The 15,495-nt window shown below is 55.6% G+C and overlaps 1 protein-coding gene across 4 annotated transcripts in view; it reads right to left on the bottom strand.

The window, feature by feature from the left end:
- Positions 1–15,495, bottom strand: part of Capn5 (calpain 5) — a 55,524-nt gene that overhangs the window by 25,159 nt on the left and 14,870 nt on the right. For 2 of the 4 annotated variants that reach the window (XM_059270859.1, XM_059270875.1), the window contains exons 2-3: positions 14,252–14,446; positions 4,801–4,932 (exon numbers count right to left, since the gene is read on the bottom strand). In XM_059270859.1, coding sequence (XP_059126842.1) covers positions 4,801–4,932; positions 14,252–14,416 — 297 coding nt within the window. In that variant the 5' untranslated portion in view covers positions 14,417–14,446. Of the gene's footprint in view, positions 1–4,800; positions 4,933–14,251; positions 14,447–14,607; positions 14,745–15,495 lie in introns of those variants that run through there. The other 2 variants (XM_059270849.1, XM_059270866.1) reach the window with 2 other exon arrangements.

Raw genomic sequence — 15,495 nt, 5'->3', positions numbered from 1 at the left:
TACTGGGAACCGAACCCAAGGCCTCTTTCACTGAACTACATCCCGATATATGTTCCTTTTACTTTAAGGCAGGATCCCAGTAGGTTGCCTAGACTGGTTTCACTCTCCCAATCCTCCTGCCTCAACCTTGCCATTGGGGATTTTAGGCTGAAGGAAGAGGAGCTCAGTGGTATCCGTGACAGAGCCCTTACCTAGCATGGACAGATCCTGGATTCAGTTTCCAGAACTGAGAAAAATAAATCAACCTCAAGCCCTGGGGCGAGTTCTTGGGGCCACTAGCAGCAATTCCAGAAAACAGTATAGTCAGAGACGAGCCAAGCCGCCTGCTCACTCACCGGCCTTCAGGACGGTGTGGCCGAGAGCTGTTAGTGAGGGGCATCCGGTTCCTCTCTGAAGAGGATTACCCTCTGTGCTTCCAGGACGACATTCTGATCTTAAATTCTTTTCATTGCATTTGTGTGCGCGTGTGTGTGTGTGTGTGTGTGTGTGTGTGTGTGTGTGTGTGTGTACATGCCACAGGGCACATGTAGAGGTCAGGGGACAATCTGAGTGAGTCATCGGTTCTCTCCACCCACCGTATGGGTTCCAGGATTGAACTCAGATTGTTAGGCAGCAAGCACCTTTACCCACCAAGCATCATGGCAGGCCCAATTTATATTTGTGTTTGCTTAAGTGTTAGAGAGTGTGAGTGCATGAGTGTGAATATGTGAAAGTGTGAGTGTGTGGCGTGATAGCTGGTGTGTGTGAGGAGGGTGCTGGGGATGGAAACTTGAGCTTTGCACAGGGCAGGCCGGCGTTTTCCCACTGAACTGGATTCCAGCGGGTGTGTGTCTGTCTGTCTTGTTCATCACTGTAAGTGAGAACACAGCTTGCCATGCTCAGAGGATGTTCACAAAGCCGAGTGAATGGCAGAAATGCTGAACGTTAGGTGAATGAATGAATGAATGAATGAATGACAAGCACAAAAGGTGATGAAGGGACTCGGAGGCCTAGAAGGTGAGGTAGAGAAGGGTCTGAAGCACTCCTGGAAAGGGGCTCCACACAAGCTGTGGGTACGGTAACAAGTGGCTGAAGGTGAAGATGGATAGGGCTGATGCCAAAACTAGGATCAGAGTAATGGGGGTCAAGGGCAGAGGGCAGGCATTAACCTCAGGACATAACGATGTCCAGAAAGGAGGAGAAATTAGAGGTGCCAAGCACTTTGCGCCAGGCAACAAGCCAGCACAGCAGGCTGGCAAGGACAGCAATGCCAGGGGCTGAGGCTGAGGAAGCTGGCATCTGTACAGACGGACACAGGCAGGGGAAAGAAGTCGGGTTTCTGCATCCCGAGGGAAGGAGGCGGGGAGGTTGTGTCAGCCTCTCCTAATCCCCAAGGGGATCCAGGGTCACAGAAACTCTAGGGGGGCTGGGAGAGGGGCACGCCTTGCAGGAGGTCAAGGGTGAGGAATGCAGTGACTGCTGTCATGGGGACCCACAGACAGGCAGGTGGAAGGGGCCAGTAAAGAGCTGTGTGATAAGTTTGTGGTCAGCGGGGGAAGGAGGAGGTGGATGCAGCTCAGCCAGCGCTGGACAGACCCTGTGAGGAGTCACCCAAGGCTGGATGGAGGAGGGAACTCAGGAGAGAAAGGCCGCTCTGAAGCGGCATCTGTGGTTGCAGAGTGTGCCTGAGAACAAAGCAAGCATCACGGACTGTCTCCTCAGCGGAGAAGAGGGAAAATAAGAAAGCCCCTAACCCGGCAGCCTCTGGGCGGTGAAGGTCACGGGGGCCTTTTGTGCATTGCACATCTTCCAGTCCCCAGATCATACTGTCTACACAGGACACGGCTAAGTCCTTCACTCATCCCTTCTCATGAACCAGTTCAGAACTGAGGCATGAGCTGGGACAGAGTGGGACACATTCCATTGATTGTTGTCGCTTTTGTTGTTGCTGAGACAGGGTTTAGTGAACAGCCCAAGCGAGCCTTGAATCCAAGATCTCCCTGCTGCAATCCCTAAAAACTGGGAAACATTTAAGCTGGAAACAGAGATTGCCTGGTCCCAACACCCCTGGCTGTCTCCAGCACTGCCCAGGACCGACAACCCCCTGCCTCACTCCCTGCCCCTAACTTTGTAATATGGTCACTTCGGTCCTTACTTCCAGCCAGCACCCTGGCTGGCTACTCCTGGGTCCCGGGCAGCTGAGAGCAGGCAGCAGGCCCATCCCATGTTTGGGGCTGCGCTAGGCACTGTAGAGGACATCCCCCAGAGAGCCTTGGATCTGGCCTAAGCCGAGCCTGATGACAAGTATTTAATCTAATCATATCCTGATTGTGAATTCACGCGGCCTGATCACCTCAAATCCACGGTCTGCCTTAGGGAATAAACCTCTGAGTTGGAGGAGGCCGTACCGACCTGGGAGCCCATAAGAGAGGGAGCCCTAGAGAACAGATAATTAGGTGGGACGCACAAGGGAAGGGTGGGAGAGAAAGCATGCAAGGAAGGCACTTCTTAACACCCAGGATTTGTCTATGGGGCCTGGCAAGTCAGGTTGGCACTGAGGCCAAGGTCAGTGACTAGCAGCCAGAACAAACTCAGCCTGGCTGGCTTTGACTCCTGTGCCCATCAGCCCCCAGATCACCTTGAGGTCTAGGAATAAAGGAACAGCTTCCTAGAGGAAGGGCAAGAGTGCCCCAGGCATGATACATCTGCGTCTGAAACTCAGCACAGGGAGAGTGCAGGTGGGCGGGGCTCAGGGTACGACTCACCCCTACTGACTCACCCCTACTGACTCACCCCTACTGGCCTTCCAGGGGAAAAAAACAGAGTAAGGCAGGGGAGGCCCTGCAGGGCAACAGGACAGAACCAGAGGGGTGACAACAAACAGGTTCCAGTCAGTGGGGACTGCAGGGGATGTACCGCACAGTAATGAGCTCCCCAGGGCCTCCCCGCATGAGCCAGGGACTGTCACCACAGCAGCACGTGGAGGTGGAATGCAATCAGCCTAGAGCCCAGCCCAGCCTCCCCCGGGGCCAAACTCCTGGAGATCAGCCTGGGAGACCACCATGGCTGGAGTCTCAGCCCTGCAGAAGGCTGAGGTTCCACAATGAGGAGAGGCAGGCTTCCACAAGCAGGCCGACTTCTCCACCAGCTAGACAGGAAGCAGGGCTTGGGAGGCCAAGCTAGTGAGATAGCAAGGTGAGTATCTTCCCTGTCAGGGCATAGCCAGACCTAGTTGGCCTCCAGTCCATCAAGAGACCCACGGGAAATGGGCAGCAAGGTCAGCTTTGGAGCCACGGGGCTGTACTGGGGTCAAGGTAGGGCAGCCCTCTGTTTCCCAAGCTCTTGGGTCCTCCCTCTGCTCCCCACCCCAGGCTCAGCAGGAAGGGGCAGACTGGGCCAGCTCTGCCCCTGGGGACTTCACCTCTAGAGGGGAGACTCAGATAAACAGGCAATTACAGGGCAGAGCGGAGCAGCACACAGGGCCCATGTGCCCCTCCAGCCCCAGGCCAAGGCCTTGCAGCCCTTGCTCAGAGTCGGGGCTGGAGGCTGTAGTGCTGAGACCAGTCCTCCACCCAGAGGATGGTTCCAGTCTGAATCCTCTCTGGCCCCTGATGCCCACAACAGACCTATCTATCCTCCTTCACCCTCCAGTCTGAGGCTGTCCAGCATAGACTCCCCACCCTATAAGCCACAGCAGTGGGCTCCATCTGAGTACCAAAGGCCCACACCGTGCAGCTGCTGTGACCCTGACCGGGGTACCTACTGGGTCGCTAGGGGTCCACACTGTCCAGGAGACAGGAAAGGATAAGAGAGGACCTGCCAAGCTCTTGGCTTTGGCTAAGGACACAGCTCCCTCTGATGGCTGACAGATGCCTGGGAAAGCAAGGAAAAACCTACCCTATTCCTGTGTCCTGTTTTGTTTGTTTGTTTATCAGGGGGGCGCAGATGGAGGTCAGAGGACAACTTGTGGGAGTCCATTCTTTTCTTCCACCACGTGCGTCCTCGGGATCAAACTCAGGCTTGAAGCCCAGGGTCTTCACCTGCTGAGCCACCTCCCCTGCCCAGACACTCTTAGGTTGTAGGAATAATAATTATTCTAAAACAAGTTAGTGTAGCCATCATTGACTGAGAGCCACACTGCCAGGGGTCCTGTAAGAAAATGTCTCTTCCTCCTCCTCCTCTTCCTCTTCTTCTTCATGGCTTTCAGACAGGGTCTCATACATCCCAACTACTCTTGAGCGCACTATGTAACTGAAAAACGGCCTCCCTCTCCAGGAAGGTAATTTTAAGTACTATATTTAAGGTCTCCTGCTGAGTGTTGCCAAGCAGGTCCAAGTGGCAGGCCCAGGACCCATTCCATCATTCCCCAAACCTTTGCCCCTGGCCCAAACATCAGCAGCATGAACCCGGAAATCATGAAACATGGAGCTGCCTGGACCACACCCTGCTCAACAACTGGGAAAATCAAGGTCCAGAAAATCAGCAACTAGCCCATGCCACGCAGCAGTAACTGAGTGCTGAGCGGTGTCCCTACCCCGAGGATAACACAGGCAGTGTGCACATTTCACAGTGGGAGTCTCTGCTCCATGGACACTTGTCCCTCAGTAGTTGCAGAGGGGACACCTCAGGATCACCCTGGGAATTACTCCGAGGAACCCAGGCTAAAGAGATGAGGGAAGGCCAACCTGCTAACTGATGCTCAGCCCATCCCAGCACCAGGCTTTCAGGAAGCGCCACATGCCACTGATGCCGCACCTGTCAGGCAGTGAGAGCCATGGGCTCTTCGACCAGCCCCTGCAGCTGCCTGTCCCTAGACCTTACCTTTTGCCAGAGTGACTCTCGGGAGGCGAGGGACGAGCAGGCGGCCACAAACCAGCAGTTGCCCACCTGGCCCTGGTGCAGGTCGTGGGAGCTGATGCCATCGACAAAGAGGTGGGGATCATCACAGATATCCTGCAGGGAGGGAGAGGATATCATGAGGACCTGAGGGCCTAGCTGCTTCTCCAAGTCAGGAAAAGGACTCGCTGCCCTCTCTCCCACAGAAGGGAGGTACAAGCCCAACCATACCCCAAGTCCTGCCTGGACTGTTTCTCTCCCTCCGTGGCCAGAGAGCCTTTCCACTACGGTGAGCTGACGGCTGAAGAAAGACCTGAGTGCTGGACCCTGGGCCACCATCTTCTCCTTGCCTCGAGTGGATCTCCCTTTCCAGTCAGCCCTGAAGGCCAGCCGCGGCAGTCAAGTGACAGGCCTCCGTAGAACTCATGAGGAGTACCAAAAGAGGCTCTTCAGGCCGCCTGGGGTTGCTACTGCATTCTAAGGATGAGGAATGAAACCTCAGAGAGAGGCGGGACCTGTCAAAACTCGGGACACATGAACGCCCAAGTGGGGCAGAAATCCTGTGGATTTGCCATGGAGATCGGCAGGCCTGGCCACAGAGGCACAGGGCACGCTAGGAACCAGCCCGGGGCAGCTGCCGGGCAGAGCCCCATCTAACAGTGCTCAGGCCCCACCCCTCTTAGTTCCTGGCAGCTTGGTCCGGTTTTCCAACCTCGCCACTATTCATGGTTGCCCTTAAAGAAGCCCGAGGCAGTGCTGTGGAGTGAGAAACATACGACTTTGGCTTCTGCACCAAGAGACACGCTCTGAAAGCTTCCTGCTTCCCACAGACCTGACACCCTGCCCAGGCCGGAGCCGGACGCTGGCTGGATCTCTGAGGGAGCAGATAGCACCATAGGCTCAGCCCAGCAGCTAGGCACACGGTCACAGCCTCTTCAGAGCCTAAAACACCCTCATAGGCCAGTCTCCTCAGGGCTAGGCATGAGGGGTCCCTTTCCTGCCCCGATTAAGTCTTCCCAGAGCTGTGAGCATGTCAGCTTTCAGCAGGCCCACCCACGCCTCCTCTGTCAGTGTCTCACTCCACAGAGCTGAGAGGAGCTGAGCTGAGGGGGTGAGAAGGCACAGAGGGAGGCACACAGCACTGAGACACAGCTTTATAACTCAGACATAATTAATGCTGGTACCGTGACTCAATCCCCACGGCCCCGAGAACTGAGCACTGTGCCCATTTCACAGATGAGAGGTTTAGCATGATGCCTGTGATACAGTTGTTTGCTCGGCTTGACCAGATCATCTCCATCTTGAAGTCAAGCAGTTGTGAACAATCCATGAGCTCAGGCCTCTCAGCATTCCCTCGGGAGGCGGGTTGGGGAGAGGTTCCCAAGGGTCATGAGCCTCAGAGAGCTTGAGAGGTCATCACATGATCCTCACGAGACTGTAATTGCTGCGCCCTAAGCTAACAGTTGACCGGGATGGGATTTCCTGGGGGTGTAGCTGCCTATGAACTGCCCCGCCCCTATAACTCCATTAAACTCTCTGGTTCACTGCGTTTGGCTTGGACAAAACCCTTTCTTTGATCTGCCCATGCCCTGTCTATCTGGAGTGAATAGAAGTTTCTTCACATCGCCCAGAGAAGGTCACACAAGCAGTGGTACCTACAGAGAACAGTCGGAACCAAAGAGGAGTAGGGTGGAGCATCCCTGGGAAAGACTCTGGGAGGGACATGCCTCCTAACTGAGGTGACAGCGGCATGGGCCTTCAGACATAACAACCGAGGCCGAGCTTCCTGTGCCCAGGGAAATCAGGCTGAGGCATACCCTGAGGGGAAACCCCAGGGTAACCAACCTCTGTGTGATAAAAAATTAAAAATTCTTTAACTAAAAAAAAATTTTTTTTTTGCTTTTGTTTTTCTAGACAGGGTTTCTCTGCGTAGCCTTGGTTGTCCTGGAACTCGCTCTGTGGTCCAGGCTGGCCTCAAACTCAGAGACCCACCTGCTTCTGCCTCCTAAGTGCTGGTATTAAAGGTGTGAGCCACCACGGCCCGGTGCCTGCATTTCTTTGCATGCCCATGTGATGTGGTAAGGGATGCTATGCCTCCTTGTTGGATGGGACACACCACATGGGCAGTGAGATGCCTCCAAAGCGGCTGATGGACTGGCTGGATGCTGTGTCGCAGTCTCTGAAAGTAGCACCTGTGGGGCAGATGGTAATAAAGCTGCGGTGGCAGCCACGGGGCCCCAGCAAGAAAGCTGCGGTGGGAGCCACGGGGCCCCGGCAAGAAAGCTGTGGTGGGAGCCACGGGGCCCCGGCAAGAAAGCTGCAGTGGCAGCCACAGGGCCCCGGCAAGAAAGCTGCGGTGGCAGCCACAGGGCCCCAGCTAGGAGTGGCAAGACAAGCAGCCGAGGCTGAGTCGTCCGCACAGAGGAAACTGGCCCGCCTAAAGGATGAGAAAGAGGCAACGTCCAATTTGTGTTCAGGAGCCCCTGGAAGGCTTCAAGCCCAAACAATTATTCACCAAAGGGGTGAAGGATGGGGAGGTGCAGGCCTTCCCTGCTGCACCCACTCTGCAGGGGAAGGGGGTCCACTGGCATGGGAATCCCCTGCAGGTAAGGGCTAGGCAGAGGGACCCGAGGCCCCACAACCAACTGTGGATCGTTTGCTCCCCTGCTGATAGGCAGAATACTTGTGCTTTGGTGGAGCCACATACACCTTGGTGGAATCACATACACCTTGATTCATGGCAGCCTCTGAAAACATGGGGCTGGGGATGGATCAGGAAACGGAACCATGTAGGTAAAAATATGGAGACTAAACTTGTCCTGAGTGGGTTGTAATTAACACCTGCTCAAGATTTGACTTACACATTTCTTCCCTGTAAGGAGGTAGGGGTGGGTGTACGGCTGGGACACACCCTGCTCTGAGGATGGGACTTATAAAGGCGGTCGTGTGTGGCTGGGAACAATGGGAGGCTACAGGGTGGAGAGAGAATTCACTTAGTCTAAAGCCGATTCAGTAGCCAGGTATGGCAGGTAAAAACAAAACAGCAAGGCAGATAGCACTCCCATGCCAATAGTTTCCTTTTAAAAAATAACTAATTAACTTCGTATCATTCCTGTGTGTGCACGTGTGGTGCACATGTGTGATGGAGCACATGTGTGCACTGGCACACATTTGGAGGTCAGAAGACAACTTCCCTAGAGTCAGTTTTCTCCTTCCATCTTTCCATGGGTCCCTGGGATCAAACTCAGGCCCGGGCTCAAATAACAGTCGCTTTATCAGCTGAACTGCCTTGCTGGTGGTCCCATCCTCATCTTTTTGAAGGAACCACAGTACATGTGGTGGCACCTCTTCACACTGTATGGCCCAGGAGGTTTCTGTGTGTTGGTTTTGCTTTGATCTGTAACATCCCCTTAGCTGAGGAGCACCCCATCAATTTGTGTTTACTTGGAATGGACGCAGTAGACCTTTAAGAGGACCTGCCAACCTCCGTAAACAGATCTCATTATATTATACTTGCCTCTACATGTCTCACAGATGTAGACATCTGAACGCTGTGCACCTGTGCACGGACGTCTGCAGGGTCCAGGGCGGGCAATTAGCCCGCACAGGATGCAAGGACCAGGCACAGCTGTGAAGTTCTGGAGCTCCTCCCTCCTCCCACTCTGTGTGATGAGGATCTCCTCATCACTACTATTCAGCAGTTAACTGGGGTGGGACTGTAAGTAGCCCCATTACACTCATTGGTTCCCCCAGGGTGGCCTAAGGCAGAACCCTTTCTTTGGTATGTCAGTGCCCTCTCTGTCTTCCCAGGAAAAGCCACACTCCAATGTCCCAGGCACATAACGGGAGTCTGAGCAGAGGCCTCTGCCTGTTTTGGTGTCGCCAGGTCTATTCCTGGGCTCCAACTGTCACAACACAGCAGCTGAGACCCTTTCACAGGCAGCCAGCAGAGGGCAGGAGAGCCTAGAAGGCAGAACTCAATTCCTGCTCGCCACTTGCTGGAGATGCACACATGGGTCAAGGCTCATTCTGTCTGTTCCTCCCATCCTCAAATGCTGGCCCTACAGGGCTATGTGTGGCCTCTACAGATGGTGGCGGCAGCAGCAGAGCATTCTGCAGGGGGAAACAGGATTTCAATACGGTGTTTAGGACTCATCTGCCCAGAAAAGAAACAGAATTATCGGGCCAGGAAAAGAAAGAGTAATTCTCCGGAGAGCACTAGCTGAGTCGGAGACCTGACCATTTCTAACTGGGGCTACAGGGGAGCCAGGGGCAAGCTGCATGGCGGCTTCTGTGTCCTGCCATCTCTGATCAGAGGAAATCCTGTCAGGAGGCCTGATTCTTGTCACCCCGGCCACTCTCAGGAAGCTCCAGCCGGAAGCCGAGCTCTGCCACCCTGCTTCCTCTTAATTTTATCTTCCAGCCAACTGCTCTTGCCCAGCTTCCCAGACAGAGCGAGTGGTGTCTCTACACGGAGGCCCCGAAAGGAGGCAGAAGAGCGGGGCCTCACACCTAGAGGACTCTACAGCAGGAGTCCACACTGAGAGAGCCACCACCCAGTGTCACTAGGGTTGCAGAGGGAGATGACATCTACTTCAGGTCCTCCCAGTGTCCTGTGACAGACAGGACACCCACTCCAGATGAGGCAGAGATATCCAAGTTCAAGCATAACTGAGTGAGCAGACAGGGCAGAGCAGGTGGGCTGGGCATGCAGCATGGGCTCTCCTTGTACTACATCTGTACCAGCCTGGCTCTGGGCCCCAGAACACCCTTCCGTCATGCCCACCCCAGCCTTGGAACGAAGACTGGGAGAGGTAGAGTTCCAGAGAACAGCTTCCATCCCATCCCGGAGTATCCTGCCTGCATCTGAAGCCTCAGGTTGCCAGCTCTGACCTAGGACACTGGTACCTGGGAAGCGGATGCTACCTTGAGTTACCTCTGAGAAAACATTGAAAAACCAGCTCTGAGGACTGATCCCTGCTGGGGTCAGGAGTAGAGAACAGGGTACTTCTAGCAGTGCTTTCACAGACAAGGACAGCAAGGCACAGAGAGGCAAAGTCACTTGTCCAGGGCCACACAGCAGGATGAACTAAGATTCAAACTCAGGCTGCTCTCCAGCCTCTATCTAGGTGTGCGGGGTCCTACAAGTGATGAAACCCCCTTCCTTGTGTGTCAATAAGACCAAGGAGGAAGAGATGTCTATCCCTGTCCACCACTGTGAGCCAAGCTCCTCACCTTTCCTGAGTCACTGGTTGACCACAACGAGTTAGAGACAGGCCCTACTACACAGCCAGGCCTGAGTCTCCAGGTGAACGGAGGAGAAGTAATGACATGTGACCAGTGAGGCCAGGAATGTGGTATCTTCAGAGCAGATGTGGGGAAGATGGGGGTAGGGGAGTGGGGGTGGGGTGGGGGGTGGAGGGGGGTGAGAGGGTGGGGGGGTGAGGGAGTGGGGGGTGAGGGCAGGAGTTTGGGAGAACAGGGACCTCCAAAATGCCTTGAAGATGAAATCAGTCTAGCCACAGCCAGAGGAATACTGCCCCACCCTTCACACTCACACCACACACACACACACACACACACACACACCCTACGTTGGTGCCAGGCCACCCATGCACCTTCCAGCCCTGTCCACATCAGCTTACTAATGGCGGCTCTAAAGGAATGTTTAATTATTCCAGGAAATCCCTTTGGTTGCAGAAGAGAAAGTCCCTAGAGATAAACCAGCTCCTAGGAAAGGCACAGCTCACCAATCAGATAGCTCATCTGCATATGCAGATTTCTTGGCTTTTGTTTCATATTCTGTATGAATTTTAACACTGCAGCAGGCAAGGCCAAATCTGTAAGTGAATCTATTTCCTTTGGTTGGTTCCTGACTCCTGGTTTTGATTGTTTAGTTAAACCATGAGCTGGACCTGAGACACCGGGCACCACTTTGCCTATAGGTCCCTCTATCTGCCAATGAGTTCTCTGACAAGGGAGGTGGTTGGCATGGGGAGGCAAGCTGGGGACAGAGGCCACTGATAGGGCATGGAGGGATAACAAAGTGCCCTAGACTGGACTGCACAGGGCCTGCTGTGAGCCCTGGACTGAACCACCCCCAGGCCGGGGTGCCACACTTCTGACCAGCATGCCTCCAGGGCACTGGCTTCTGAACCTGCACCCACCTCAGCTGGTCAGACCAGCTGGCCCAGATCTGATCAGGCCTGAACCACCACGGCCCCCTGGCTCAGCAGGAAATTCAGGTTTCTAGCTGGTGTAGAGCCAGGAACACAGCCAGGAGAGCGATGGGTATAGGAGCTGGGCATCCATGCACACAGCCGCACCTTTGGGGCACACTGCCTGTCTGTATCCTTCCTCCTGCCCACTCCTGAATCCAAGATCACGAAAGAGTGGCCCCTGCAGGGACTCTGCCCGGGACATACCAGAAAAGTCACAGAACACGGTGCCCCCTCTGCAACTGCCCCTCCCCCAGTCCCCATCTCCTTCGTCAGCCACCCAGCCCTTGTCTCCTCCCCCTCCCCTAACGCCAGGGCCCTTCCTTGGCGCTCTGACAAGCCTAGGGAAGGCACCCAGGAAGCTCAGTGTTAGGCAGGGCAGAGGCCTTTCCATAGCGTGACAAGTGGCCAGCACAAGGAGAGTAACTTCTTTCCCCAAACGAGATGAGTTCCTGGGCAGGTGGGGACACCAGCTGCCTCGAGGGATGCCAGGGGCTCCATAGTGACAAATGTTCATGGGACTCCTACCTACGCCCATGCATTTTTATCCAGAACCCCCAAGACAATGGCCAGACATGGGGAAGGCAGAGAGCGGGGTGGAGACGAGAGAGCTGTGGGCCCCAGCCTGAGAAGCAGAAGTGGTTTCTGCCCACACCCCTGCCTCCCCAGACCACCCCCCATCGCCTCCTCTTCCTCTCGCCAGCAGTAAGGAAGATGGCACGTGTGGCAGGCTGGAGGGAGTGGTAAGATGGATGCCAAAGAGGGCGAGGTGCCCCCTGCAGAATGAGTGACAGGATCCCAGGCCAGCTCTGACTCCCCACCATGGGGCCGACAAGAAGGATGAGGGCAGCTTGTTGCTGCCTCCATGTGTCTGACCCCTCCAGCACCTCAACCTCCAGAAACCAGACTCAGCAAGAATTATTCTCCCCACTTAAAGATGGGACACTTTGCCCAAGACCACACCTCTCTTTCAAAAGGCACCTCAAGCTGGAGCCAAGCCTGGCTGGCTTAAAAAGCAGGCGCGCCCAATAATATTTGGGAGAAAAGAAGCCATTGAGGAAGGGAGGCTGACTGACAGGCGGGGAAGCTGGGACAGGAGAGGTGTACTCAGAGGCCAGGAAGCATGATGGCTGAGGGCCTGCAGGCCTGGGAAGCTACGGAGCTAAGGGGCTAGGGAGCTGGGGCTAGGAAGAGGGGAGCCTGGGATCGGGGAGCCTGGGAGACAGGAAGGTTGGAGGGACTGAGAAACTTGGGGACAGGAAGGCTGACTGCCTGGGGCCTGGGAGGCTGGGAAGCTGCAGGCTTGGCGGGCTTAGAGGCTGTCTAAGGAGAATCTCTCCGAACAGAGAGGTCACCATTAATGACCAACTGACTGAGAGGTTTCTGGAAGCGGGATCAGGATGACCTGTAGGGAAAGTGGCCTCTTGTTCTGCTTACCAAGAGTCCGTCAGGCCCTAGGACCCAGGAAATAGGACCGCTCAGAAGCAGAACTGCCTCAGGCCAGAGGGCCAAGCAGCTGGGCATTAACAGTCAGGAGCTGGACAACCCACCCCTGACCCAGGCTGCTCCACTTTCTGTCCACTGTAGACCTTGCCCTCCCTCCACAGTGAAGCCCTTCAGGTCCCCATCACATCATGGGAATACACTCTGCCCCGTGGACTCAGGCCCGACTATTGTCCTGGGCCCTGCTCCGATGTGCCCATCTATGCCAACTGCCCATGCTGTGACCTAGCCAAGGTAGGCCGTTCACCTTTCCTCCTCGGCTAGAGCTAGAAAGGCAGCTGGACAGGTGCCAAGGAAGGAGGAAGAAGGCGGAAGTACGAGTCTTGAACCCAGGGGAAAGGGCTCTGAGAGGGCAATGACTCCATCAGGTCACACGGCAGTGGACACCCAGCCACCAGCCCGCCCTACCATAGCCTTGGGCCTCAGGAAGCCCATTCCAGGCTGTGGCCCAGAGTCTTCGGAAGAGGGTCAGGGCAAGGACAGTGTACACTGGGGGTGGTGGCAGGAGGAGGCTCAGGTGTCCACCCTTTCTCCTGGGAACCAGGATCTCACAAAGGCCCTTTAGAGCCGGCTCCTACCCCACCCACGCCTTGCTGAGGAAAACAGTAGTGGACATGGGAGGGTAGAGCCAAGTTTCTGTTACTAGGTCAGAGAAGGAAGCCAGGGTCAGATGCTCCCCAAAGCCCCAAGACCTGAGGCCAAAGAACCCGGGCCTTCTATCTGGTGTAGAAGGTGCGGGGGGTGGTGGTGCAGAGGCAGGACTCCTGGATATGGGGTCCCTTCTCCTCTCAGCCTCAGTTTCCTTCCCTGACAAAGAGCTCCAGTTCACAGCAATGCCCAAGGTTGGCTGTGGGGAAGGACATGAATATGGAATTTCATTTTTCTCCAAATGTCCAAGGTCCAGAGACGGGGCGGTACTAATCTGACGGCTCTTTGCTGCTGAAATTGAGGCCTGCATGGCACCACAGGCCCTCAGAACTACAATGCCAGGCACAGGGGGTGCCTCCCTCATGGGCCCCAGGTACCACCTGCTCTGCCATTGCCAGAGGAAGCCCGACAGTCTCTGTGTGACTGCACCTTACCCACCGGCTTCACCCTGCAGCCAGAGGCACCTTCTCTGAGAACAGGGCATGGAGGAGGCTCTAACGACCTGTCCAAGGGATCTGGGAGAGCCTTGTTTCCCACGCTCAGGTCCCTTGTCAGTGACTGCCACCAGCAGAGGGGTGAAGCCTGGAATGGGCCTGGGCCAGTGTCCTCCAGCACCCTCCCCTTCACTGAGGCCCCAGGAACCCCACTCCACAGAGCTCCTCTGTCCATCTCACACACAGGACTCGGAACCAAAAGTCACAACACAGGGCCAACTATTTCTACTGAGCATGCAGCTCTCGGGAGCCAGACCAGGCTGGGAGTTGGCAAGGCCACCAACACTCAGGGCACAGGCCCTACATGGGTCATCGGCTGTCCATCCTCACAGCTGGATGGGAGTTCCTGCTTCCAATTGCACAGGAAGGGACTTTTAAAACCAGCGAAGGAAACTCACCCTTCAATCTTACTGCACACAGGGCCCATTCACAGCATCCCATATGCACCCCACGTGACCGCGGCAGGAAGGCTGAGGTCCCTGCGTACACCATGCCTTAGAGGGCCTGGCTAGGCGGGTGGCTGCCTGTGGGATCGGAGCCCATTCTCCCCAGGGAGGAGGGCCAGACACTCACCTTAGGCCGCTTCCACCTGACTGTGGGCCCTGGGGTACCCTTATAGTAGAGTGAGTCGTCAGTGGCAGGGAAGTGGGGGTCCTCAAAGAGCACCTTCCTGCGCAGACAGGTTCGCTTCAGCGCTGAGTAGTTCTGGTCCTCATAGGCCTTAACGCAGGAGAACATGGTGACCACGTCCCCAAGAAGGGGAGGCACCTAGAAGAGAGGACGGTAAGAAGACTGTCAATCTGGGCACCTTAAGTCCCTGCTGAGCTCCGACCACCGGACATACTTCCCTCCCAGAAACATTCCAGTAACACAGGCAAGGAAAGGTACAGAGAGGGTCAGAGATCTGCCCTAGGTCACACAGCTAGTACCTGCTACAGGACAAAGAGGCAACAGGAGCAAGCCACCTGCCTCAGCTACGGAGAGTCTCTCCTCTCTGGTGTCTGAAAGGTGATACCAGGCCCTCCGGCCACCAGTGTGTCCAGGGCTGGCCCAGGCCACACCCACCTCACACTCCCTGTCTTGTTCAGCCAGCCCTCCCTATCTCTTTGGACTGAATCATACAAGTGACCACCCCCAGCAGCTTGTGGCCAGCGTCACGCCCACAGGTCTCAGCTGTGGGCATCTCAGAGGGCTCTTCCTGACTCACTCCTGCCCAGGTTGCCCCCAGCTGTCACTCTGTCTCCACCCCAGCACTCTGCCTCCTCTGTGCACCTGACACTTAGGGAGGAAACAGGTCCCTGGCCCCTGGGGCTCTGTTCACTCCTCAGGGGGCCAGGAGATCACCCCATACCCTGTATTTTGTACAATGAACAATTCAAGGGACACACCCTGCACCAATACTGTCAGGAGAGGCCACAGAGAACAAGGGTTAGGGGCGAGATGCAGCCCGTGGGACGTGGTCCCACGTGGTTGACAGACGGTCTCTCACACTTCAACCTCTCCAAATCTACTCCTCCTGGGGTGTACTGGGAACAACACTGTGGTCTTATTGAGGTTCAGGCTGGCCATGAGGGAAACTGAGGCAGAATTCTTAGAATGGTTTCCGGGCAAAGTTTGATAACAGGTCTGATGTAGGCACTGATCCTGGCCGAGCTACTCATCTGCTGGGTGGCCATGGACAAGTCACTCGGCCTCTCTGAGCCCCTTTCATTCACCTCCAAGATGGGAACAAGGCTGCTTCAATAAGAGAAGGATGCCATTCTAATCAGCCGGGGGCAGAGGGCGAGGGCGGAGAGCAAAGGGGTCAAGTCTCCACT

Source organism: Peromyscus eremicus, chromosome 1, assembly GCF_949786415.1.
Source record: "Peromyscus eremicus chromosome 1, PerEre_H2_v1, whole genome shotgun sequence".
NCBI lineage: Eukaryota > Metazoa > Chordata > Mammalia > Rodentia > Cricetidae > Peromyscus > Peromyscus eremicus.
The sequence above is the reverse complement of the archived record's forward strand: the minus strand, read 5'-3'. Positions and strand labels throughout refer to the sequence as shown.